We start from the raw sequence: 22,008 nt of genomic DNA, 5'->3' as shown, positions 1-22,008 counted from the left end.
CCTTCTGCGGCTTGTCCAGCGCATTGTACGATGGGCAAACCGGAGCCAAGCGCGCCCGTGATGATGATGTCTCTGTTGGCTCCAACCTCTACGCGACTGCACTAGTCATTTCATTCAGTCATTCCGGTAGTCTAATGCATACGGTATGCGTCGTCGTCGGATCGCCTTGGTTGCCTTCGCGTCACCTTGGAGCCCGTGCGTCGTGCCACGTCATGCACGCCGCCAGCCCATTGGACATGGCAGAAGCTCGATTTTTCCAAAAACCAACAAAACGCTCTTGCAGTCAAGACACTCGACCTTTGGCGATAGTAGCAAGCAGCTGCAAGTGGCGGTACCCATACGCATTCTCCATTTCGCAGCAGCGACCGTCCATATCGATGTATGTACATTATGACAGTTGCTTTTGCCGCGCACACTTTTGCACGGTGCGCACCGCCGACCCGAGCTTGATGATAGTCTCGTTGTACTCGGCGGCGGGGTTGGAGTCGTATACGATGCCAGCGCCGGCTTGGCAGTAGGCGCGGCGATCGTGGACGACGATCGTTCGGATCGCAATGGCCGTGTCGAGGACGCCGCCAAAGCTCACGTAGCCGACCGACCCGCCGTAGATACCGCGGCGCTCCTTCTCGAGGCCGCAGATGAGCTGCATGGCCTTGACCTTGGGTGCGCCCGTGAGCGTGCCGGCGGGGAAGAGCGCACGGTAGGCATCGTAGATGGTCTTGTCCTGCCGGAGCTGGCCCTTGACGACCGACACAATGTGCATGACGTGCGAGTACTTTTCAATCGCCATGAGCGCCTCGACTCGGACCGAGCCTGGGACAGCGACGCGACCGACGTCGTTGCGGCCGAGGTCCACGAGCATAATGTGCTCGGCGCGCTCCTTCTCGTCGGCGAGGAGCTCGTCGGCGAGCGCTTGGTCCTCGGCCGGCGTCTTGCCGCGGTGGCGCGTCCCCGCGATCGGGTGCGTCTCGACGACGGCGTTCTGGTCGACCTTGACGAGCATCTCGGGCGATGCACCAACGACCTACGTGCGCACGTCCATGAGTTTCCTGCCTCATGCAAACTGTCTTGCGTACCTCGAGACCGTCGCCAAAGTTGAGGTAGAACATGTACGGCGACGGGTTGATCACGCGCATTTGCCGGTACAAGTCGAACGACGTGACGTTCTCGGGCAGCGGGACGTTGAGGCGCTAGAGACGCGTCCGTTTGTTAGTAGATTTCGAAATCAACGCAACGTACGTGGGAGGGCACGGCTTGGAAGATGTCGCCGTCCACAATGTGCTGCTTGAGCGTATCGACAAAGCTCATGTAAGCGGCTTCGCCGACGTTCGACATGGCGTTGTAGTCGAGGGCGTCGCCGACGATCTTGTCGCTGACATGCGAGCTGCTGCAGGACCGCGGTAGCGGTGACTCGATCTGCGCTTGGATCGAGCGGATGCGGTCCGACGCGGCTGCGTACTCGGCGGTAAGGTCCCGCGATGGATGGTCGAGTCGGCAGTGCGTCACAATCTTGAGCGAGTGAAACACGTGGTCAAAGACTACGACCGTGTCGAAGAGCATGTACATGCTCTCTGGGATCTGGAACACGTCCTTCTGCGCCTCAACGAACGGCCCGACCGTCGGCTCAAAGTGGCGCACCGCGTCAAAGCTGCAGTAGCCGACGGCGCCGCCCGTCATTGGGAGCGCGAGCTCCGGCAGCGCAATGAGGCGGAAGCCGGCCATTTCCGCCTCGAGCTGCACAAGCGGGTCGCCTTGGTACGCGCAGTTGGGTCCCGACGTCAGAATCTTGAACGGACTCGTGCCAATGAACGAGTAGCGCGCAATGTTCTCGCCGGGCGCGATGGACTCGAGGAGGAACGACTGCGTGCCCGGCGCTTGGTGCTGCATGAGCTTGAGGTAGACGCTCACGGGCGAGTCGAGGTCCGCCGTCACGTCGAGGTATACAGGCAGAAGGTTCTTGTCCGCATGGGCGATCGCAAGCGCCTTGGCGGCTTCAAGCGTCGGCTGCAAGTTGGCGGCCATCTTGCTCTTTGGAAATGGCTCTCGATGCCAATGGGCAAAAGATATTCCGCAGAGTTTTCCCCACGTGAATCGGCAATCACGACATTGCGCATTCAACCCACACACGTAGTTCGCACAAGCCCATACAAACATCAAGCTTCATAGTCGAAGATCGAAGCTCCGAACAGTTTGCCCCAGTGTTCTTGTGGTGGGATTCCGGCAGCGCGTTATCCGGATGACCATGGCACGCGTCTGCACGCGCTGCAGTCGCAAGATGCCCGATCGCCGACTAGCAGGCCAGCAGCGAATGACCACAGCGCCAGTCTCGACACTCTACGAGTCGCCGAGGAAAGCCAGCGTGTAGCGTCATCAGTACCCTCGTTGAGGGCATTGCAGTTGACGTCGGCGCTTGCCTTTGAAGGGCAACATGAGGGCGGGTGTGATTCGGATTGCATGCAACATGTCAACTGGCAGTGGCTGCCGTAGATTACACTACCCACCGGGCGTATATAATACTCGGCGCAGGGGTATGTGGCGTAGGGCCCCCTACTCTTCTTCATGTGTACTGGACGCAACGACGGACGCGCGAACCTCCGAGCTGGCGCAAGCGCTTTGCCACCTCGTCATGCGACGAGCGGCCGATGGCATTACATCCGAGAGTGAGCTCCGAGAGTCAGAGTGGTGTATGCGTCGAGGCCAGCCTTTTTCTGCCTTCTTTTCGCAGCTGCGAGCGTAAAAATATGCAGCACTAAGAACGGCAGAGAAACGAACGCGCAAATTTCGCCGAAAAAATGAGCGCGATCGTCGTCGTCTATCTTCTCGCGCTCGCCGTGCTCGCGGCCATTGGCGGCTACGCCTACTACGCGTGGCAGCAGTACCATGCCACGCTCGCCCGCATTGGCGCCCGCCAGGCGGAGCGACGCCGCGCCGCGTCGCCTGTCCCGGCGAAAGAACTTGCGCCGACCCCATACGCCAGCGTTCTCGACTCGCGCCACTCGACGACGACAACGACGGTGCTCTGACCACATTTGCTATCAGGCCGTTGACCATCCCGTCAACACGAACGATCACACGCCCAATCGCCCGCAGCCGACGACGAGTTGTGCACAAAATAGCATGTTTTTTGTTTATATATAAATCGACGAGTCGTAGTTGTAGTTGTAGTAGTATGGGGTGTTCATGCCGAGCAATAGTTGAGGCCAGTGGCAACGCCGTTCGTGGTCGTGTACGTGGCGGGCGTCGACGACCGGTACGCCTCGGTCTTCTGGTGCCACTCGGGCGGCATGTCAAACATCATGCTCGACGTCGTCGTGAGGTACTCGTTCTGGCTGTGGTTCTGGCTGTGGCTGTTGTTTTCGCTGCTGCTGTACGAGGGCGAGAGCACTTCGTCGTCGGACCGATCCGAAATCAGCATTTGGATGATTTCAGAGTCTTCGAAATCGAGCTCCGGCGTCGGCGCGTACGTGTCAAAAGCGTCGGCGGGCGGCGCCGCGAGGTGCATTCCCATGGGTTTTTGCGGCTCGAACGACATGCCCACTACACAGTAGCATCGACCATTAGCACCCATGCGTACCCATATTGCAGAAAGAATCGTACGTCCAAGGCCGGCGCCGGGCGCGTTGGGCAGCAGCATCGGGTTGGGCGTGCACAGCATCGCGTTGTTGTTGGCGTTGTTGTTGAGCAAATGCTCGTCGTCCTCTTCCTTGATGTCGTCCATCTCGTCCGGGTCTTGCAGCAGCGTGTCAATGTTTATCCGGTGCGGCGACCCGGCGTACGACGTGGACGGATCGAAGCGGAGGCTGGCCTGGAACGCCTGGAGCTGCGAGCTCAGCTGGGCGTGCGTGAGGCTTTGGCTGCGCGGGTGGGCCATCGGTGGCTGGTGCGTCGGCGGCCGGTACGGGATCGGGTGTGTGTTGGCGAGGTCGACGCCCATCCATTGCGGCGGTGCAAAGCGGCCCATCTTTTCGGCCGCGTCGGTCGCGCCCGTCTCAAAGTTACGCGTCGCCTCGATCTTGTTTTGGAGAATGGTCGACGGATCCGCAAAGAGGAGCGCGCTCTGCGCGGGCTTGTACTGTGTGAAAAAATCGGCCGACGTCGTCGGCACCGAGAAGCGGCGGCGCGCCAGCTGCGCCTTGTCCATCGGCGGGTGAAAGTCGTCGGCCGACGACTTGGTCGAGGACGGCGACGTCTCGTTGTTGCTCGAGGCCTCCTTCGCCGCGCAGTCGTGGATCTTGCGGTGGCGCGCGAGGTTGCCGGCGGTCGTGAACTTCTTGCCGCAGCCCTTGGCCGTGCACTCGTGCGGCTTGTCGCCCGTGTGCGTCTTGATGTGCTCGGTCATCGAGAACTTGCGCGTGAAGCGCTTCCCGCACAGCGGATGGGGGCACTGGAACTTGCGCTCCCAGTCCGGGATCTGCCGCCGGTGGTGGCTCTTCATCTTGACCTGGTCTGCCATCCTCGACGATTTGGCCTGTGGCTTCCGTTTCACAACAGCTACTGTCGCCGCCTAGCGCGTTCGAATTTTCTATTTTTATGGGGCCCCCACCCGCAAATCAGTTGGAAACCCCCCTATGCCTTTTAAACTCGATAAGATTCGCATGCTCTTTGAGAGGGAATTACGTGCGTGGGAGGGAAAGATCGCTACGTCCACTGTACGACCACGGTGGGTTCAACGTTTTGAAAAACCACTTGGCGTTCGTATGCGATGGTCGCCCATTGGATACAACGCTGGCCAATCAGCGCGCCTGACGCCATTCGACGGGCCAGTAGCCCCCCCCGGGTCGCCAGTCCCCGACTGGATTTCGACCAATCCGCGTCAAGGTGTAATGCGATTGGTACGTTTCATTGAGATTGCTGTTTGCCTCTGCAATTTGAAACAGTGGACGGAACCGGGAACCTCTTACCACTTAGTTGGCTTCAACTGGCCGCTGTGCGGACTCACGCGGAACTGGACGTCTTGCGCGTGCAGTAGCTTCTCGGCCTCGACCGCTTCCGGGTGGAAAATGCACACCTGCTCAAATACCGCCTCTTGCATCGCCGCCTTGACCTCGGGCACGACTTCGTGCGACGCGTCAATGACGCCGACAAACGTGTCGACCGCGTCGTCCGCCAATAGGCCCAATGACGTGATGTACGGGTGCTGCAGCGCGTCCGACGCAGAAATCCGCTCCTCTGGGTCGATCGTGAGCAGCTTCGTGAGCAAGTCGAGCGCCAATGCGTTCGTCTGCGGGTAAATCTCGGAAAATGGAATCGCGGTCCGAGGCCGCTGGCGCTGGACCCACTTCTTTGCAGCGGGCTTGATCATCTTGTCCACGTACGACGGCGGCGGCGTCCCGAGCACGTTGAAGATCTTGCCGAGCTGCGTGATGGTGCTCGAGCCCGGAAAGAGCGGCTTCCGGCCCAGCATCTCGGCCTAAGATCGTAGTTGTATAGTACGCGTCATCTCCGTCGAAACGTACCATGATGCAGCCGGCCGACCACATGTCGAGCGAAATGCCGTACCGAGACCCGTCGAGGAGGACTTCGGGGGCCCGGTACCAGCGCGTCACGACGTATTCGGTCAAGTCGTTGTGGATCTCGCGGACCGTCGTGCCAAGCGACCGTGCAAGGCCAAGATCGCAGAGCTACGTCGCTGTGAGTCACACGTGTATATACGTGTCATCACGTCACCTTGACTTCGCACTGCGTCGTGAGGAGGACGTTCGAGGGCTTGAGGTCGCGGTGGGCAATGTTGGCCGAGTGCAAATACTTGAGCGAACGGAAGATCTGGTACATGAGGTACGCGACGTGCTCGTCGCTGAGCGTCTGTGTCGAGTGGATGATGCGGTGCAGATCGGCCTCCATGAGGTCCGTCACAAGGTAAATGTCCTCCATTTCGGCGCAGCGGGGCGGCCGCAGTACGTCCCAGAGTCGAATCAAGTGCGGGTGTTTGAGCTGCCGGAGCAAGCACATTTCCCGTAAAATGCGCTTCGTGTCCAAGAGTTCGCGGAACGCTTGGGGAATCTTCTTGATCGCAACCGACGCGCCTGTCTCCGTGTCGCTCGCTGCAATCACCTCGCCGTAGCTGCCCGAGCCGAGGACCTTGATGAGCTGGTAGCGCACGGGCATGTCGAACGCCGTCTTTTTGGCCATGACGATGTGGTTGTCACGGAGCATCTCGGGCGGCGCGTGCGGGTTGGACGTAAACCGGATCAGTGACGGCATGCCCAGGCCAAAGAGGTTTTGGTGCTGCGGGTTGGGCGGTGTCGGGATGTTCTTGGACTCTTGGGTACTACGTTCTTAGGCGTCCAATGCCGTAGGAGAAGATAGGACGCTGTACCTAAAGTATTCGCGCAGCGTCTCGGTCGTGTCGGTGGCCGTCGTTTCAACGGGTGACGGCAGCATCGTCGCGCCCGGGGTGTGGCTCGGTGCGTACACAATCGCCAGTTGGAGACGCCCGCGGAAGACCGTCGGCGGCGCCCACCACTCTTTGCAGTCGTGGTAAATGTCGCAGAGGTTGTACCAGCGGGGGAGGGCGCCGTTGGCTTTGGCCTCGGCCGACGCAGTCGTGAGCGCCATGTGCGGCGACAAGTTGACCTTGCAAACGCCAATGAGCACGTCGTGCATCATAAAGCGGCTCTGGTAGATCTCAATCTTGAGCACATAGTGGCTGCCGCGTGGACAGCCCGGAAACCCGAGGCGCAAGTTCGAGTTCCACTCGACGTCCTTCTGCGGCTTGTGCGTCGATATCGACGTGACGCACCCGCTCTTGTCGCCGTACGGGGCGTACGGCCGCTCAATGCTCGTGCCTGTCGCGCGCTGCAAGCCGCGAAGGAGACGCGTCGCTTTCGTCGGCTTGGTCATCCCGTCGTCTTTGGACGGCGATGTGTCCGAGCTGCTTGCGAGGTACCCGTCGAGGCCGTCAAATGTGCGCTCGACGTGCGTGCCCTCGACAACGACGCAGCGCACGTAGACCCCGGTGGCCTTGGCGTCGCCAGCGTCCTGGAGCCCAAGCGACTGCGCTTTGAGAACTTGGACGTAAAAGTTGCCAGGAGGAATGGCCTGTTGGATCGCGCTCGTCTCGCCAGGCAGCATGAGCCGGAGACCCTTGCCCTACCGTCCCATGATGGTTACGTCTGAGATGACGGAATGAAGACGCACCTTGTCGCAGGCGTCAAAGGCGACCGAGAGCACGACCGAGTCGCCGTTGATGTGCCACCGCACGAGGCGGTCCTTGTAGTCGAGCCACAGTTCGTGGACAAAGAGCTGTGTGATCTTCCGCGGTGGGTCCATGTTCTTGATGGAAAACGTCTCCTTGCCCGTGACGACGAGGCGCTTCTTGTACGGGATCGCGGCTTCGTCCGGCGTCGCACACTCGGACGACTCGGGAATGAGCTCGACAATGTCGGCCATCTCAAACGACTCGACGTCGACCGTCTCGAGGATCGCCGAAATGTACAAAAGGAGGCCGTCGTAGCGCCGGTACTGGCCCCAGAACGGTACAATCGGCGGGTAATTGCTCGTCAAGAGGACGTCCGGGTGGATATTCCGGCACAAAATCGGAAAATCCGCAATCTCTTCGCGCAAGAGGCTGCTCAAGAGCGTGTAAAACACTGGTACGTCGATCGCCTGCGACGCAAATGCAACATGCGGCGTCGTCGGCGTCATCGGACCACCCTTGGTCCCCACTTGCTGCGTGTACTGGACGAGCTGGATCTAGAAGCCATTGCATCGTACATGTAAGAAGGGAAGAGCGAAGCGAAGAAGTGGTGTACCTTGATGGCGCGGATCCACTGGTCGCGTTCAAACGCCGTGCGTGACGCCATGTGCTGCACCTTGTGTCCCTCGGTGCGAATGCTAAAGCCGTTGGCCTTGGCGCCGTTCTCCTCGTCCACCGCCAGCAGCAGCATGCGCACTTTGAGCCCGACGTCAGCGATGAAGTCCTCGCGCGACTCGTAGACGGCGAGCGTCTTGCCTTCGAGGACGCAGTAGCACGACTTCCACGCCGCGAGGAGGTCGCCCTTCTTGTTCAAGTAGCCCTCGAACGCAATGCCGCCCCAGCCTTCGCGGCTCGAGAGCAAGTACCGCACGGTATTGGAGCGAGCGCGGGTCACGGGGAGGTCTTCGAACGGCGGCGTCGGCGGCTCGTTGTAGACAGGCGCCGACTCGGACCGTCGCGGCGTGCGGTGGTGCGGCGGCGGCGACGTCCCGTGGCCTTTCTCTTCGTCGCTCGTGTCGGGCGAGTCGCGCTCAAACGTGCTGTTGACGCGGCGCGGACGCTCGGGCACGGCCTCCTCAGGCTGCAGCTGCTCTTGCAGCGTCAAGAGCACGCGGTACAAGGTCGAGCGCTCGTCGTCGGGCGAGGTCGCAGCGTCTGGCAAACAATCGCACGACAGCGTCAAGCGCACTTGGTCCGTTTCATGCAATTGGTCGGCAGCGAGCTGTACGGCGTGGGGGCCCCAGTCGCCGACGTGAACGATGCCAACGCCCCGCCACTTGGGCAGCGGCGCAACGACCGTGAGCAACGTCAACTGCGCAAGCACATCGGCGAAAGATCGCTGGTCGGCGAGCGACATAGCCATGGTCGCGTGGACGCGGCCGCGCTCTTCGAATGCGTTGGCGTCGGCGACGGCCGGGGGCGGCAGGAAGCGCACGATGCTATGCGCCGCCTGCGACGCGTCGCCATCGGCCTCGTTCCGGAGTGTGAACCTGCGCTCCGTCATCGCTCGCCCGTCCGATGTTGGCGTGTTCAAAAACGTCGAAGCGATAATAGAATTCCCAGTCGCCACCACTATTTTATTGTATTTCACACCGTTAGCTACAAAGCGCAAGATAACATTTATTTTACAATGCCTACGAATTTATATCCCACGGTGGGCGGATCTTCGGTTCAACAACCATCAGCGGGCGGCCTCGGCAGGATCGTCCTCCAGGCTCGCTGCTCCAGGCGTATGCGAGTCGACGCCACTTCATGCATCGGCCGCAAGAGCGCACCTACGCACCCTTGAGCCCTTCATGCTATAAGTATTGCCGACATTGCGAGCGCGCCCGACCCTCTGGCTCCAGCAGCAATCATATGCGCACTGCACATGTACCAGAGCAGAGCCGCGACGGCCGTGCGTTAGCCGCTCGAATTCAACGACCTACGGCGTGACCATCGACGTCAGCGTGGACCGATACCGTGACCAAGGTGGAGCCCACGACTGCATCCATCGGTGGCCACGTTGTTCACAATGTAGCCGCTTGCGAGCACCTCGCATCGAGCTCTTCTTGGTCGAGGACGTTGTCCACGCTGATAGCGAGCACGCCCTGCCTCGCGCTGCGCTAACGTTCGGTCGTCTCGCAGCTCGGCGTCGAGGTCTGCGTGGATGCAAGTTACAAGGGACGACGCTGGCCGTCTCGGCAAAGGTGTTGCAGGGTCAACGCAAGCATTTCACGTTGGCGACACAAGCAACCTGCTGACAGCGCGTACTTGGGGCGAGCGATCGTTGATCGTTCGCGGTCTAGGATGCTCGATCGCGACGGCGCAGAGTCCTGTACCGTTGCAACTATGCATGGCGCTCCCTATGGTCGACCAAGCCAAGGACACAAGGAAGCTGCTGGGAGTTGGACCCTCGCGCAGCATCTTCCGGTGTGAAAGAGATTGCGCACCACCACATAGTACCTACTGAGCTTTTAGAGAGCACCATTGTACTACGAGAGACCGTGGAGTCCTCTTGCTGCTCGTTGCCATGGACGACGCTTTCATTGCTCCACCTGGCACGAACCGCTCCAACCACCGCCGAGACGAGAGAGTCTAGGACGCCATCACTTGCGACCGCAAGCTCAACTATGTACTTGGTGAGGCAAAGCGTCGATGCTGCGAACGAAGCGCTGTGTCCGACCCCAAGCGTCCCGACCAGCGTCGCCGAAGAGCACCCGTGGAGGCCATCGATCGACGTCATCGAGAGAAATACGGTCTTATTCGCATCGTGTCCTTGGCTTGGCTCCATTGACGTTCTGCATCGCGTCTTTGGCCATCACGCAGGACCCGTTGGCCGGACGCGCCGCCACGTATGTGGCCGTCGCGCCACCCCCGCCGTATCCGGCATTCTTATCCGGACATTCCATTTGGCTGCGAACGGCATGGAGGTTGGCCAAGTGTTCTACGTGGCGCCGGCGGACGCCGACGGGCCGCCACTCCTTGGGCCGAGTGGCACGGGCCTGCGCCGAGGCCTCATGGAGGGCGTCGACTTCCAGCTGCTCAACCAAGAAGAGTGGGACGCGCTGCCCGAGCCCAAGGTCGAGATCCCCCGCTACGTGGTGCTCCGTGGCCGCAACGCGATCAAGACGATTGAGCTCTACCCGCTCATGGCGCAGGTACCATTGTGCTTGCATCTCGATCATCATCTCAATCGAAACCATAGGTCTGGTACTGGTCCAATGGCATGACTGCGCCGGCGCCGGTGCGACAGCGCAGCGGGAAGCTCGTGCACATCCTCATCGACTCGTCCATGGAGGTCACGGAGCTCAAGGCGATCGTGTGGAGCCACATTACTCAGTTGTTCCCGACGCTCTTTCCCGAGCTCGCGGGCACGGACCATGCAGGAAACGAGGCGGCGTGGAATGCGTCAATCCGACTCTGCGGCAAGTCGCGGCTCGACGACGCCAGCTGGAGCACCCTCGTCAACCCGTCAAGCAACCTCGCGCAAGCAACGTCAAGCCTTACGGCTGGGGAGCTCAACTTGATGCTGCCAGTGCCGGAGGACGACGAGGATGAAGACTACTGCTACTTTCTCATCGAGACGTCGTACGACGACAAGGCGACGCCGTCCGACAAGCGCAACGGCCTCCATTTTATGAGCAACGTCCAAGCCAACGGGTGGCGCGATCTGCTGGCGCCTGGCGACTACATCGACGCCAAAGACTCGAGCAACAAGTGGTACGGCAGCGATCCTTGTCGCGCCTTTAAGACAGCGTCGTAGGTACGAAGCATCAGTGGTCGCTGTGAGCAGCGACAACGTGATTGTGCACTACCTCAGCTGGAACAGCGCCAAGTTTGACGAGAAGATCCCGCTGCACTCGGACCGTCTCGCACCGCTGCACACGATCTCGACAAGCTGGCGAGAAGGTCTCTGCGTGGGCGACAACGTCGACTACTGCCCGAAAGAGAACCGAGGGCTCACGCGCGATTGGGTCCTTGCCACGATCACGCGCGTCATGTCCTCGGAGATTGAGGACGAGCCGTGGCCGCTTGCGTGGCCCGGCGGCAACCCCCGCAAGCTATGTTACGGCCGACAAATCAAGCTTGAGCTCGACTTCAAAATGGACAAGGAGCGCTCGACGGCGGTCGTTGACGTCACGAACGAAGCCGTCGCCAAGGCCCACGAGCACGTCAAGAAGCTGCCGGTGGCACCCTCGGTCGCTGCGGCCCCCCAGTTTGGGCACTCATCCGGCTCGTACATGCAGTCGTCAACCTCGTACAGTCGCCCGTCGTCGTCGTCGGCGTACTCGTCGTCGTCCTACTCGTCGTCGTCGTACTCGTACGGAAAGCGCAAGCCGGACGTTGTCGGCGTCGTCGGGCTGCGCAACCTTGGCAACACGTGCTTCCTCAACAGCGTGCTCCAGTGCCTTAGCAACTCGGCACCGCTACTGCACTACTTTTTGGCGAGAACCGAGTCGGGCTCGCCAGTGTACGAGTCGGAGATCAACACGGCCAACCCTCTCGGTATGTCGGGCAAGATTGCATCCGCGTTCGCCAAGCTCTTGCAGCAGCTCTGGTCGGGCGAAGTTGATATCGTGGCGCCCACCGACCTCAAGTACGTCATTGGCGAGTACGCGCCCGCGTTTGCAGGCTACAACCAACAAGACAGCCAGGAAGTTTTGAGCTTCATCCTCGACGGCCTCCACGAAGACCTCAACCGCGTGCTGCGAAAGCCAGTGACCGAAACCATTGAAGCCAACGGCCGGCCAGACGTCGTCGTCGCGCAAGAAGCGTGGCAGCAGTATCTCCGCCGGAACGACTCGGTCATTACGGACCACTTTATGGGTCAGCTGCGCAGCCATGTGACGTGCCCCATGTGCCAGCACGAGTCGATCACGTTTGACCCATACATGAGTCTCTCTCTGCCCTTGCCCAACGAGGTACGCGATCTCAGATCCTATGTATCTCATGGACACTCGTAGACATCAGTCCTTGTGTCGGTCTATGGCGCGGACGGGGCCATACCGACGCAGTATGGGTTCTTGGTCCCGAAAGAAGGCTCGATGGGCGATGCCAAGGCCGCGTTGAGTACCGTCTCGGGCATCCCCATCGACCGTCTCCTGCTCGCGCGCGTCAAGAACCACCGCATCGCGAGCGTGTGTGTTGACGCCGCCGACGTCACCGACTTGATCCTCGACAGCTCCCATGACACTATCGTTGCGTACGAGCTTGAGCACTCGTTGGACGCGTACGAATTTCGGTCCACGAGTCTCTTTGCGACCACGTCGACGGGGTCGATGAACCTCAACTTGCCGTCGCCAAGCGACCGCGCCATGTGTCTTGTGGCCGTCCAGCACCAAATGCCGTCACCGGACGGGTCCCCGAGCAGCATGAGCGACGACGCTCGTCAGCCTGAAGACGACGACGACAACGATGCGACGTTTCCAAGCTTCCGGTACTCGTCGGTGAGCAACCATGCCAAGATGCGTCGCATTGAACGGCGGCTCTTCCAAGTCCCGGCGCTCGTCTCGTTTGCGAGGACGGCGTCGCTCGCCGAGATCCACGCCAAGGTCGCGCACGCGGTGCAACGGGTCGTGAAAACATCGTGTACGGAGCGACCGTACGTGCTGCACGTGACCAACACCCGCGTCGACGAGTACCTCCAGCGCCATCTGCCCGAGAGCGCCGACGACGGTCTCTCGGCCGACATTGTGCGCGGTTCATTTACGTTTACGCTGCAGTGGACGGCCGACGGGTACGCTCGTGCGTCACTGTTGGTAGATACGAAAACGTGATGTGTAGATACGAGACCGGGTACAATGACGCGGCGCCGCGCCAGCGCAACACGCATCCGTCGGCGCTCGAGCTCCGGTCGCGACGAGACCCGGCACTGGATTTGCGGTCGTGCTTTGCCAAGTTTACTGAGCGCGAACAGCTCGGCGAGAAGGACACGTGGTACTGCCCACGCTGCAAGGCCCATGTGCGCGCGTTCAAAAAATTTGACTTGTTTTCGCTGCCGACGATCCTGCTCTTGCACCTCAAGCGCTTCCGGTACAACCAAGGCCACTACCATTTGCACCGCGACAAGATCTCGACACTAGTGCGCTTCCCAATCACAGGTTGCTCTCCTCGATCGTACTCGGAGACCCTATCTCTTCCTGGTGTAGGCCTCGACGTGTCGGAGTTTGTTGTGGGGCCGTCGACGGGCGGTGCCATCTACGATTTGTACGCGGTCTCCGAACACTCGGGCGGGCTCGGCGGCGGGCACTACACGGCCAAGGCCAAGAACCCGCGCAACGGCCGCTGGTACAGCTTCAACGACAGCATGACGAGCCCGACGTCGGCCGAAGACGCGATTTCCGCGCAGGCTTACGTACTCTTTTACGTGCGCCGCAACGCGTCCTCAATGCAAGAAGACGCCTAGTGCGTGGACCAAGGGTTTGGTGTGTGTTAGTGCTCTACTTGTACTACGTTCGACTGGGGCACTTCTACTATGTGGTTTGCTGACCGACTAGACGAGGGGCACGGAGTTTTTCCGCTTGGCGCGGAATTGCTGCAGCCAAGACCTTCGCGTCGTCACGCGCAGCATGGCCACGTTGGCAAAGCCAAAGACGAAGAGCACAAGTAGCACGAGTAGCAGCGCGTTCTGGGGCAGCACTTGCCGGTCGTCGGGCTCGCTGAGCGCATACGCAACCGCGCCTTGGATCGCAAACTGGATCGCCGTCTCCTCGAGCGTCGCGAACGGCGTCTCTTCCACCGGCGTCACGACGCTCTTGGCAGTTAAGAAGAAGCACGACGACTGGCCCATGCGGTTGCCCTGGATCGACACGATGTACTCTTCGATCGCGTCGCCCGTAAAGGTCTGCACGTGCGTGAGCACTGGCGTCTCGCGCACGTGGCCCGTGAGCTTGACGGTATTCCGGTGGACAAAGAGAACGTCGCCGGCCGCGTCAAACTGCAGCATCGCGACACCGCAAAAGTACTTGGACGTTGGGTCGTAGAGGCCGCCGATCGCGGGGAGGCGCGGCTGCAGAAAAAAGGGCGTCGACGTGTTGAGCCACGCGAGCCGATACAAGTCTTTATCGCCCCAGACGAGCTCGAGCGCATCGAGGAGCCGCGGCGCATGGCCCGAGTAAAACATGAGTTTGCGCAGCGCAGGCAAGCACGCTTTCTTGTTGATGAGGAGCTGCCCCGACTCTTGCTCCATCATGTCGACGTACGGCATGTCGAGCGCTTGCCACAAGAGACTTTGCGGCTGCATGTTGAAGAGCGTGTTGCGCGGGTGCCAAAAGTCGGGCCAAAACACCGCCCCGTGCTCGACAAACTCGCGCGACTCGAAGAGGTACGTCGGGTCTTTGGCGGGGATGTTGTCCGAGTCGAGGAAGAGGACGTTCTCGAACGCACTGTAGTAGATCGCATACGGCTTGGTGTGAAAATGGGTCGCCGTCGGCTCGAAAATCTCGCGCAGCGCGCACTGATGCGACGCGACAAGCTCTTGGAGCAGCGGGTGCTGCGGGTCGATCTGCTCGCGCCGGTACCAGAGCTCGACGTGCAGCTTGCAGCCGTGGAGTCGCAATGTGCGCACGACAGCATAGGCGCTCGGCAAAACGTCTTCGTAGACGGACATGACGATGCCATTGGACGGCGGCGACGCTGGCATGTCGAATGCAATGTGCGGCGGCTCTGTGTACGCGGCGGCGAGGAGGCTAAAGTCGGTAAAGTCCCGCGCCATGTTGCATGTGAAGACGACGTCGTCGTCGATGCTGCGGCACGTGGTTGCCATGACGTGGAAGATGGCGCCGCTCGACCGATTGCGCACTTCGCAGTAGCCTGCCATCGTCGACGCGATGGCTGCATTGCAGCTGCGGTCACTGGACGGCTCGCGCCGGCCGCTGGGATTGCAGTCGCTCGTCGCGCGCCAGCCGAGGCACTCGAACGTCTCGTCGGTCCAGACGTCACGGATGCGGTCCATTTGCAGGTCCAGCATGACGCCGTCCAGCGCGGAGTTCATGCGCATCTCCTCCGAGATGTACGAGGCCGTGAGCCCGAGGTAGACGCCGAGCACTGCGCAGACGCCAAGGAGACTTACGAGGGCGCGGGAGACGCGGCGCGGAAGCACCGTCGACGCGCACGGCGTCAGCGCGTCAACCGAGGTCGACTTGGACCGCTTGCGCGCGCGGCGGGCCACCATGGGCAGCGACAACCTCCGCTCCATCGCCCAAGTCAAAATAAGATGGCGATCACAACACGCGGCTAAACTTAACGCGCCAATCACACGTGGCGCGTGCAACGGCTGCGGCTGAGAACGAGCCAAAAATCTGGCGAGAGATCCCAACGCCATGACATTTTTGCGCATAAGCCAAGGGGATACGACCAACGAGGTAGTCTCGACGGCAGCTCTCAACGGTGAGCGTACCCAAGTCGCAGCCGAGGACGATGCAACGACGGGGTGAGGCGACCTAACGGCAGCAAAAGTGGCTGCAAAGAGCGGCAGTTTGGCGTTGACAGTGTACGAACATGCAATCTCGGAGCTACTCGTCGAGTGGCTGCAGAAGGGAGACGACGTGCGATCTGATCGCAGTCTCGTTCGACGTTGTCGTCCAACGTGTGCCTTCTCAGAAGCCGATCTTGGACGCTCAACGCGCCATGTGGGTCGCGTCCCACTGTGATAACGCGCGTCGTTATGTCGTCATCTCGTCCTGACACCAGATTAAAGGGACGGCAGTCATTTCCACCGTGCTCGCCGGTCCGATGCGAGTTCGAGGTCTCGTCAGAGGTTTAGTCGGTCGAGTTTGTGTACAGCGGAAACGCGTATTATCAAAATAAGTTAGTCGACAGAGATTGATACACTAGACGATGGGCGTCGAGTACTTGCGCTTCTTGCCCGAGTACCGGTCAAACCAGTAGAGCTTCTTCTCGACGTAGTAGAAGCGGAAGAACGCAAAGTTGAGAATGAAGCAGAGCGCGAACGCGCAGAACGTGTAGAGCGCAAGGACCTCGAGGAACTCCATGGTCGAGCCCCAATACTTGGTGTCTTCATAGTCGATGAGCTTGCCGGCCTCGATCGCATACTGCAGCGCCGTCTCTTCGACCTTGCTAATGCTTGACTTCTCGAGGCCTTCGACGATGCTCGGCACGCCGTCCGGGAGGAAGTAGCAGCTCTTCATGCCGAGCCGGTTGCCGCGGAGCGCGACTTCGTACATGTGGGTGTTGCCGTCGCGGTACGTAAACTGCTGCAGATGCGTAATGAGCTGGCTCTGGCTCGGGCTGCCCGTCATTTTCACCGTGTTGCGGTGGACAAAGAGGATGTCGCCGTGCATGTCGTACTGGATCATGGCGACACCGCAGAAGAAGCGCGAGTTGTCGTCGTAGATGCCGCCGAGGCCCGGCGGCTGCTTGACAAAGTAGTACGGCGTCGACGTGTTGCGCCACGCGAGGCGGAAGAGGTCCTTGTCGCCCCACACGAGCTGGAGCTGCTCGAGCATGTCCCCAACAGCAATGTCGCCCACCGAGTAAAACATGAGCTTGTGCAGCGCATCTTCGGACCGGCGGCGGTCAATGAGGAGCTGGCCGCTCTCTTGTTCAAACGTATCCCAGAACGGCATGTCGATAAGCTGCCAAAGGAGACTCTGCTTGTTGACGTTGAAGAGCGAGTACGGCGCCTGCCAAAAGTCGGGCCAGAAGACCGCCCCGTGCGCGACAAACTCGCGCGACTCGAAGAGGTACGTCGGGTCTTTGGCTGGGATGTTGTCCGAGTCGAGGAAGAGGACGTGGTCGAATTGGCTGTGGTAGATCGCGTATGGCTTGGTCTTGAAGCGCACGGCTTGCGGGTCGCGGATCTCACGGAGGCGGCAGTTGTAGTGCGAGATGAGCTCCGTCACGATCGGGTTCGAGAGACTCACTTCGGACGGACGGTAAAAGAGCTCGACCGGCAACTTGCACTTGTGCAATCGCAGCGTGCGTACGATCGCAAAGACACTCGGCAGCGCTTCTTGGTAGATCGACATGACGATGCCCCGCGATGCCTTGGGGGTCGATGCCACCTGGAGCGCTGGCACGTGCTTGTACGTCGCCGCCAGAATCGAAAAGTCGGTAAAGTTCTTGGCCATGTTGCACGTGAACGAGCCGTACTCGTGGATGCCCCGGCACGTCGTGGCCATGACGCGGTAGATCTCGCCGCTTGTGCGGTTGCGCACCTCGCAGTAGCCGGCCATGTCGCGCGTGATTGCATCGTCGCAACCACGGTCGGCTGTCGGGTGGCGCTTGCCGGTCGGGTCGCACCCGGCGACCGCGCGCCAGCCAAGGCATTGAAAGTCGTCTTTCCACAGGGCGCCGACACGGTCGATGGGCAGATCCACCTCGTCGAGCGCCGGGTCCATCACGACCGCAGTCGGGTGGCCGGCGAAGCGCATGTACAGGCCGACGCTGGCGCAGACAACGACAACGAGCAGCAGCACCGTCTTGACAATGCGCTGGATCTTGCGCCAGCGGTGCGCGACCATCGGGTGGGGCTCGACGGGCGGCGACGACTTGAAGGACGACGAGACCGGCGTCGGCCGGTCGGCCGCGAGCGGGATGTGGATCAGGCTCTCGGCATCATCGTCGTCGTCGCGCTGCCACGTAGGCAAGGAGAAGTGGACATGATTCGGCATGAGCAGAGGATGGCCTGCCGCTTGCGCCGGGATTTGCCGAATAATCGGAGTCCGTAGAGTCGGACCCGACGCGACGCAATAAAATAATAAAATTCCAATCCTTTCTCTACACAAATGTAGCCAACAATAAAAGTAGCAAAAAAACACATGGCCGCGCTCGTCGTGGCGGATACGAGCGTCTCATAGTTTGTATACCCCATACAACCACCAAGTGTATTTTGGGTGCAAAAGGTCGGCATTTTGGCATTTTGTCCTGGATTTATTATATTTGATACTGCGATACGCTGTCCCACGCTCTGCAATTGCTTTTGAATTTTAAAATACCGTTTTTAATTTCCGAGGCACCGTAAATCCCACTGTCGGGCGGTGGACACAGTCTGATTAGCGCCTTGATATTCTATGTACTTGTTGTTTGTATGGACATGGGTGCTTTTTAATCCTTTTAGAATTTTGCACCCGTGTGTGTAATTTTACTGTCTTTTTGAACGGATGGGCAAGTAAAGTGTACGCCTGGTGCACGGAAAAGCGACCCGAAGTATATAGCTTTTTGTATGGTCGTGAGGAGCGGCGGCTCTCGTCCCTCTTCTGACGACAACCGATCCCAGCGATTGGCCACACCAAGCCATATGGTTTGACCACCAGTGTGTGCAACCGGTTATCAACCGGCTAAGAAAGCAGTGTCACGCGACCGATACAAAAATCGTGCTTGGGATATCCAATACAAACAACAAGTTGAAAAAGCGGTCACTGCACATGTTAGACCACCAACCAATAAAATCGAACCGCAGCCAAGCGAGCCCGCCAAAGCACAAGCCAAGCGATGGTCAACCGGGAGAAGAAGCGCAAGAAGAGCGTCGGCCTCGGCGCGAGCGAGATCGCGTTCATTGAGGATGAGATCGCCGCCGTCGCGATGGAGTACGGCCTCGAGATGGACGACGACGTCGCCAAGAACATCGCCAAGCGCAAGCCATCCTCGAAGCGCAAGTCGTCGGCCGTCGTGGCGCAGCCCGCCAAGATGGACGCGACCGGCCTTCTCGAGCTCCTGCCCAAGCAATGTCAAGTCGGTCCGTGCAAGTCACCGGGCTGCAACTGCCGCGGGTATGGCGTCGACAAGAAGAAGCACGACCAGTGCCACAAGTGCGACCACGGTGTGTTCCTCCACTCACTCGTCTTCACCAAACGCGACGACGACGCCAAGGGCCTGCACGGCCAAGTGCTCATGGGGCTCATGCACTCGATCGTTGTGCTCGGCCGGCTCGCGGGCTCGGTTGTCGGGTCGCACGCGTGGACGCAAGCGAGCCTCGATCTTCTCTCGAGCGCGCTGAATGAACACCTCAAGGACCACCTCATCAAGCATCAGAACGACAAGGAATTCGCCTCAGAGCGCCCACTCATGACCAAGCTCAACACGGATCTGCACGCGCTCATATCGACCGCGATGCAAGCAGTCGCAGCGAGTGGCCGCTCCGAGATGCGCATCAAGCTCGCTTGCTGCTTTGACCAAATGTACTTTAGCATCTACCACACGACGCTGTGCCTCTACGGTCGCGGCTGCGGCGCCGTGCCATCACCCGACGAGTACCTTCAGCTGCTCATGACGCACGGCGCGTCGTCGGACCGCGACTACGAGGTCTTTGTTGCGACCGAGCTCCTCCGCGACGGCCTTCCGGATGACTTTCACGCGCCATACGAAATCTCCAAGCGCCACAAGGACCCGCTCGTGCTCTTTGAGATGCTTCAAGCCCGCTTGCGCGAAGGCATCCAGCTCTTCTACGAGCCGGGCATGGGTATGGGCGGCGAAATGGACAGGGCAATTGCAGACCTCGGCCGCTCGACGACCAACGCCAACAAGCGCTTGACGAAGAAGCAGCGCATGAACCAGCACAAGGTCGTCGCCAAGCCGAAAGCGTCCGTGCCCGCGTACCCGCTGTTGCAGCAGTGGCGCGAGAACGTGCGTGTGTGGCTCGACAAGCTCTACGCGCCGGCCATCCCGCACCCAGATGCGCTCAAGGCCATCGCCGCGCACTCGCCGCTCATTGAGATCGGCGCTGGCCTCGGCTACTGGAGCTCGCTCTTGCTCAAGCAAAAGGCCGACATCCTCCCGTTCGATAAGCAGTCCAAGCTCAAGTGGTCGACGGACGCGGCGCCCGCTGACGACGACGATGACGAGATCATTGAAACACTCGACGCAATCGTGCCGCCGTTCACCAAGGTCTACGAAGGCGGCGCCGAGGTGCTCGAGCTCAAGCCGCTCAAGGGCCGCACGCTTCTCCTGTGCGCGCCGCCCCAGTCGTCGCTTGCCCGCGATGCGCTCCGCCACTACAAGGGCCGGTACCTCATTCATGGTACGCTTCCTTTTGCTGTTGGTGCTGTGTGCTCACGTTCTTCTAGTGGGCGAGTGGTATGGCGAGACGGGCGACCGTCAATTCGAGTGCGACGTCATGAAGCACTTCCGCCTTCTGCAGCGCGTTCCGCTGCCCAACTACTCGGACACCGCGCACGAGGTGACGATCTGGGACCGCAAGGCGACGGCGTCCGAGACTGAGATTGTGTCGTGCTCGAGCTGCGACTCGAGCCAGACGACGCTGCTTCGGCGCTGCACCTTGTGCAAAACGTGCACGTACTGCACGGCCGAATGCATGCGGCAGGACCACGACCGCCACTTGGCCGAGCACGCGCGCCGGCTCATCTTTCTCCAGGACGAGCACCTCCTCGAGTTTGAGAATCCGCTGCATTTTGCGCCGTTCGAGTGGGACATGGAGGCCAACGTCGACTATACGACCAAGGCGCCGTGGAAGGCAGTCGCCGAGACGACTCCGAGCGGGTTTTCGTTTAATTTTTAACACCGCGGCCCGCTGTGGTACACGGGAATCGCCTCCTTCTTGGCCTTGGGGTCCTTGGGCGGCATGGCGGCAAACTCGCGGCTGTGGGTCGCACTGTCGTCGGCTTCGAGCAAGAACGACTTGAGGATCGCGTTGACAACATCCGGCGCCGACAGATGCGCATTGTGCTTGGCGCCCGGCAGCAGTTGGAAGCGCGAGTGCAAAATGCGCTCGCTCATGTACTCGCCTTGAAAGTCCGGCACGAGCGCATCCTACACATGAGAGCGTTAGGGCTTGGAGAGGGCGAGTGACGTACGAGTTCGCCTTGGAGCACGAGCGTCTTGCACTTGACGTCCGGGAGGTACGACGTGCAGATATCGCCGCCGCTCTCGTTGATGCGCGTCATTGTCTGGATCCACTCTACCATCGATGCGTTAGCCAGCGTCCAAGGAGTAGAGGGTACCAGTCCAGCGCGCTTGCAACTGGGTGATGCCACCGTGGACGTCGGCGAGCTTGGTCCGGTGCGTAGCACCCCACGACGCGACATCGGCCACGGCAGCGTACATGTCGAGGTCTTCGTCCGTGATAAAGGCCTGTGCTCTGTCCATGAGTACTCGATTTGCATCAATATCATGATCGTACGTTGCCGCCCATGAGCACGAGGCGCTCGAGGTGGTCAGGGTACTCGGCAGCGAGAATCACACCGGCGTTCGCACCGTCGCTCCAGCCCACGATCGAGTACTAGATGCGACCATGAGAGGTCATGGTGTGTCGTCACGGAAGCTACCTTGTCGTAGCCGAGGCCCTTCATGAAGGCGGCGGCGTCGTGCGCGTGCTTTTGAAGAAAGTCCTCGGACGCATTGTGCGCCATGTCCGGGTGGAACGCCACGACCGAGTAGTCGTTCTTGAACGCTTCGAGCTGCGGGCCAAAGTCCGTGGCGCCCGTGCCTAGACACGCATGAGCAAGGCGGATGCGTCGCGTTCGACGTACCCAAGGCGCCGGGCAGGCACAGAAGCACCTTCTTGTCATCGGCAGCCTTCTCGATCGTGGCATGACACGCATTGCCATTGACGTTCATGCTGACAAAGGAGGCCATGGCGCGGGCGCCAACAGATCGGCCAAGCGTGCGTCGCAGGAGCATCATCGTCGTCGGGCTTCAATTGGGTATGACCGCGCTACACCTTTTATCCCGCGTACTCATATAGTATAATGTTGAAATAATGTTATCTGCCTCCACGGCAACATGACCCCTGCACTCGTGTCAGCACTCGCGGGATTCGCGCCGCTTGAGCCGTGTGACGTAGCATCTCGGGATGCACTAGGAAAGAGTGTACACTTGTCAAACGGTGGGTTGAAGACCCCTGATGCCAGCAT

General features: G+C 60.3%; 9 protein-coding genes across 9 annotated transcripts; 3 read left to right on the top strand and 6 right to left on the bottom strand.

Moving 5' to 3' along the window:
- Positions 1–123: 123 nt before the first annotated feature.
- SDRG_12779 (hypothetical protein) lies at positions 124–2,725 on the bottom strand. The gene is made up of 3 exons (XM_008618860.1): positions 1,240–2,725; positions 1,077–1,190; positions 124–1,024 (listed from the first exon to the last, which is right to left on the bottom strand). The coding sequence occupies exons 1-3, from the start codon at positions 2,152–2,154 to the stop codon at positions 389–391; spliced, it is 1,665 nt and encodes a 554-aa protein (XP_008617082.1). The 5' UTR covers positions 2,155–2,725; the 3' UTR covers positions 124–388.
- Positions 2,726–2,792: 67 nt separating this feature from the next.
- On the top strand, positions 2,793–3,023 carry SDRG_12778 (hypothetical protein; the record flags this gene model as incomplete). The annotated part of the gene is made up of 1 exon (XM_008618859.1): positions 2,793–3,023. The coding sequence occupies one exon, from the start codon at positions 2,793–2,795 to the stop codon at positions 3,021–3,023; it is 231 nt and encodes a 76-aa protein (XP_008617081.1).
- Positions 3,024–3,101: 78 nt separating this feature from the next.
- On the bottom strand, positions 3,102–4,512 carry SDRG_12777 (hypothetical protein). Its single transcript, XM_008618858.1, has 2 exons — positions 3,598–4,512; positions 3,102–3,537 (listed from the first exon to the last, which is right to left on the bottom strand). The coding sequence occupies exons 1-2, from the start codon at positions 4,451–4,453 to the stop codon at positions 3,179–3,181; spliced, it is 1,215 nt and encodes a 404-aa protein (XP_008617080.1). The 5' UTR covers positions 4,454–4,512; the 3' UTR covers positions 3,102–3,178.
- A 307-nt stretch (positions 4,513–4,819) lies between these two features.
- Positions 4,820–8,735, bottom strand: SDRG_12776 (CMGC/MAPK protein kinase). The gene is made up of 6 exons (XM_008618857.1): positions 7,752–8,735; positions 7,138–7,692; positions 6,317–7,089; positions 5,668–6,268; positions 5,457–5,621; positions 4,820–5,410 (listed from the first exon to the last, which is right to left on the bottom strand). The coding sequence occupies exons 1-6, from the start codon at positions 8,697–8,699 to the stop codon at positions 4,898–4,900; spliced, it is 3,555 nt and encodes a 1,184-aa protein (XP_008617079.1). The 5' UTR covers positions 8,700–8,735; the 3' UTR covers positions 4,820–4,897.
- A 1,366-nt stretch (positions 8,736–10,101) lies between these two features.
- On the top strand, positions 10,102–13,583 carry SDRG_12775 (hypothetical protein; the record flags this gene model as incomplete). Its single annotated transcript, XM_008618856.1, has 6 exons — positions 10,102–10,335; positions 10,383–10,897; positions 10,941–12,099; positions 12,142–12,914; positions 12,962–13,278; positions 13,327–13,583. The coding sequence occupies 6 exons, from the start codon at positions 10,102–10,104 to the stop codon at positions 13,581–13,583; spliced, it is 3,255 nt and encodes a 1,084-aa protein (XP_008617078.1).
- On the bottom strand, positions 13,584–15,370 carry SDRG_12774 (hypothetical protein). The gene has a single exon (XM_008618855.1). The coding sequence runs from the start codon at positions 15,348–15,350 to the stop codon at positions 13,671–13,673; it is 1,680 nt and encodes a 559-aa protein (XP_008617077.1). The 5' UTR covers positions 15,351–15,370; the 3' UTR covers positions 13,584–13,670.
- A 575-nt stretch (positions 15,371–15,945) lies between these two features.
- Positions 15,946–17,881, bottom strand: SDRG_12773 (hypothetical protein). The gene has a single exon (XM_008618854.1). The coding sequence runs from the start codon at positions 17,809–17,811 to the stop codon at positions 16,009–16,011; it is 1,803 nt and encodes a 600-aa protein (XP_008617076.1). The 5' UTR covers positions 17,812–17,881; the 3' UTR covers positions 15,946–16,008.
- A 750-nt stretch (positions 17,882–18,631) lies between these two features.
- On the top strand, positions 18,632–20,654 carry SDRG_12772 (hypothetical protein; the record flags this gene model as incomplete). The annotated part of the gene is made up of 2 exons (XM_008618853.1): positions 18,632–20,156; positions 20,203–20,654. The coding sequence occupies 2 exons, from the start codon at positions 18,632–18,634 to the stop codon at positions 20,652–20,654; spliced, it is 1,977 nt and encodes a 658-aa protein (XP_008617075.1).
- Positions 20,564–21,809, bottom strand: SDRG_12771 (hypothetical protein). The gene is made up of 6 exons (XM_008618852.1): positions 21,625–21,809; positions 21,421–21,581; positions 21,276–21,374; positions 21,097–21,226; positions 20,950–21,053; positions 20,564–20,905 (listed from the first exon to the last, which is right to left on the bottom strand). The coding sequence occupies exons 1-6, from the start codon at positions 21,776–21,778 to the stop codon at positions 20,651–20,653; spliced, it is 903 nt and encodes a 300-aa protein (XP_008617074.1). The 5' UTR covers positions 21,779–21,809; the 3' UTR covers positions 20,564–20,650.
- Between the last annotated feature and the right edge of the window lie 199 nt (positions 21,810–22,008).

This window comes from Saprolegnia diclina, assembly GCF_000281045.1.
Source record: "Saprolegnia diclina VS20 unplaced genomic scaffold supercont1.52, whole genome shotgun sequence".
Classification (NCBI taxonomy): Eukaryota; Oomycota; class Saprolegniomycetes; order Saprolegniales; family Saprolegniaceae; genus Saprolegnia; species Saprolegnia diclina.
This window is presented reverse-complemented; position numbering and strand designations above follow the sequence as displayed.

Coding starts and splice junctions, on each gene's coding strand:
- SDRG_12779 (XM_008618860.1), bottom strand. CDS start 2,154: ATGTTTGTATGGGCTTGTGCGAACTACGTGTGTGGGTTGAATGCGCAA. Junction 1,191..1,239: donor TCCAAGCCGTGCCCTCCCAC/GTACGTTGCGTT, acceptor ACGCGTCTCTAG/CGCCTCAACGTCCCGCTGCC. Junction 1,025..1,076: donor ACTTTGGCGACGGTCTCGAG/GTACGCAAGACA, acceptor GTGCGCACGTAG/GTCGTTGGTGCATCGCCCGA.
- SDRG_12777 (XM_008618858.1), bottom strand. CDS start 4,453: ATGGCAGACCAGGTCAAGATGAAGAGCCACCACCGGCGGCAGATCCCG. Junction 3,538..3,597: donor GCCCGGCGCCGGCCTTGGAC/GTACGATTCTTT, acceptor GCTACTGTGTAG/TGGGCATGTCGTTCGAGCCG.
- SDRG_12776 (XM_008618857.1), bottom strand. CDS start 8,699: ATGACGGAGCGCAGGTTCACACTCCGGAACGAGGCCGATGGCGACGCG. Junction 6,269..6,316: donor ACGCTGCGCGAATACTTTAG/GTACAGCGTCCT, acceptor CTAAGAACGTAG/TACCCAAGAGTCCAAGAACA. Junction 5,622..5,667: donor CGACGCAGTGCGAAGTCAAG/GTGACGTGATGA, acceptor ACAGCGACGTAG/CTCTGCGATCTTGGCCTTGC.
- SDRG_12774 (XM_008618855.1), bottom strand. CDS start 15,350: ATGGTGGCCCGCCGCGCGCGCAAGCGGTCCAAGTCGACCTCGGTTGAC.
- SDRG_12773 (XM_008618854.1), bottom strand. CDS start 17,811: ATGCCGAATCATGTCCACTTCTCCTTGCCTACGTGGCAGCGCGACGAC.
- SDRG_12771 (XM_008618852.1), bottom strand. CDS start 21,778: ATGATGCTCCTGCGACGCACGCTTGGCCGATCTGTTGGCGCCCGCGCC. Junction 21,227..21,275: donor TCGTGCTCATGGGCGGCAAC/GTACGATCATGA, acceptor GACAGAGCACAG/GCCTTTATCACGGACGAAGA. Junction 20,906..20,949: donor TCGTGCTCCAAGGCGAACTC/GTACGTCACTCG, acceptor TCTCATGTGTAG/GATGCGCTCGTGCCGGACTT.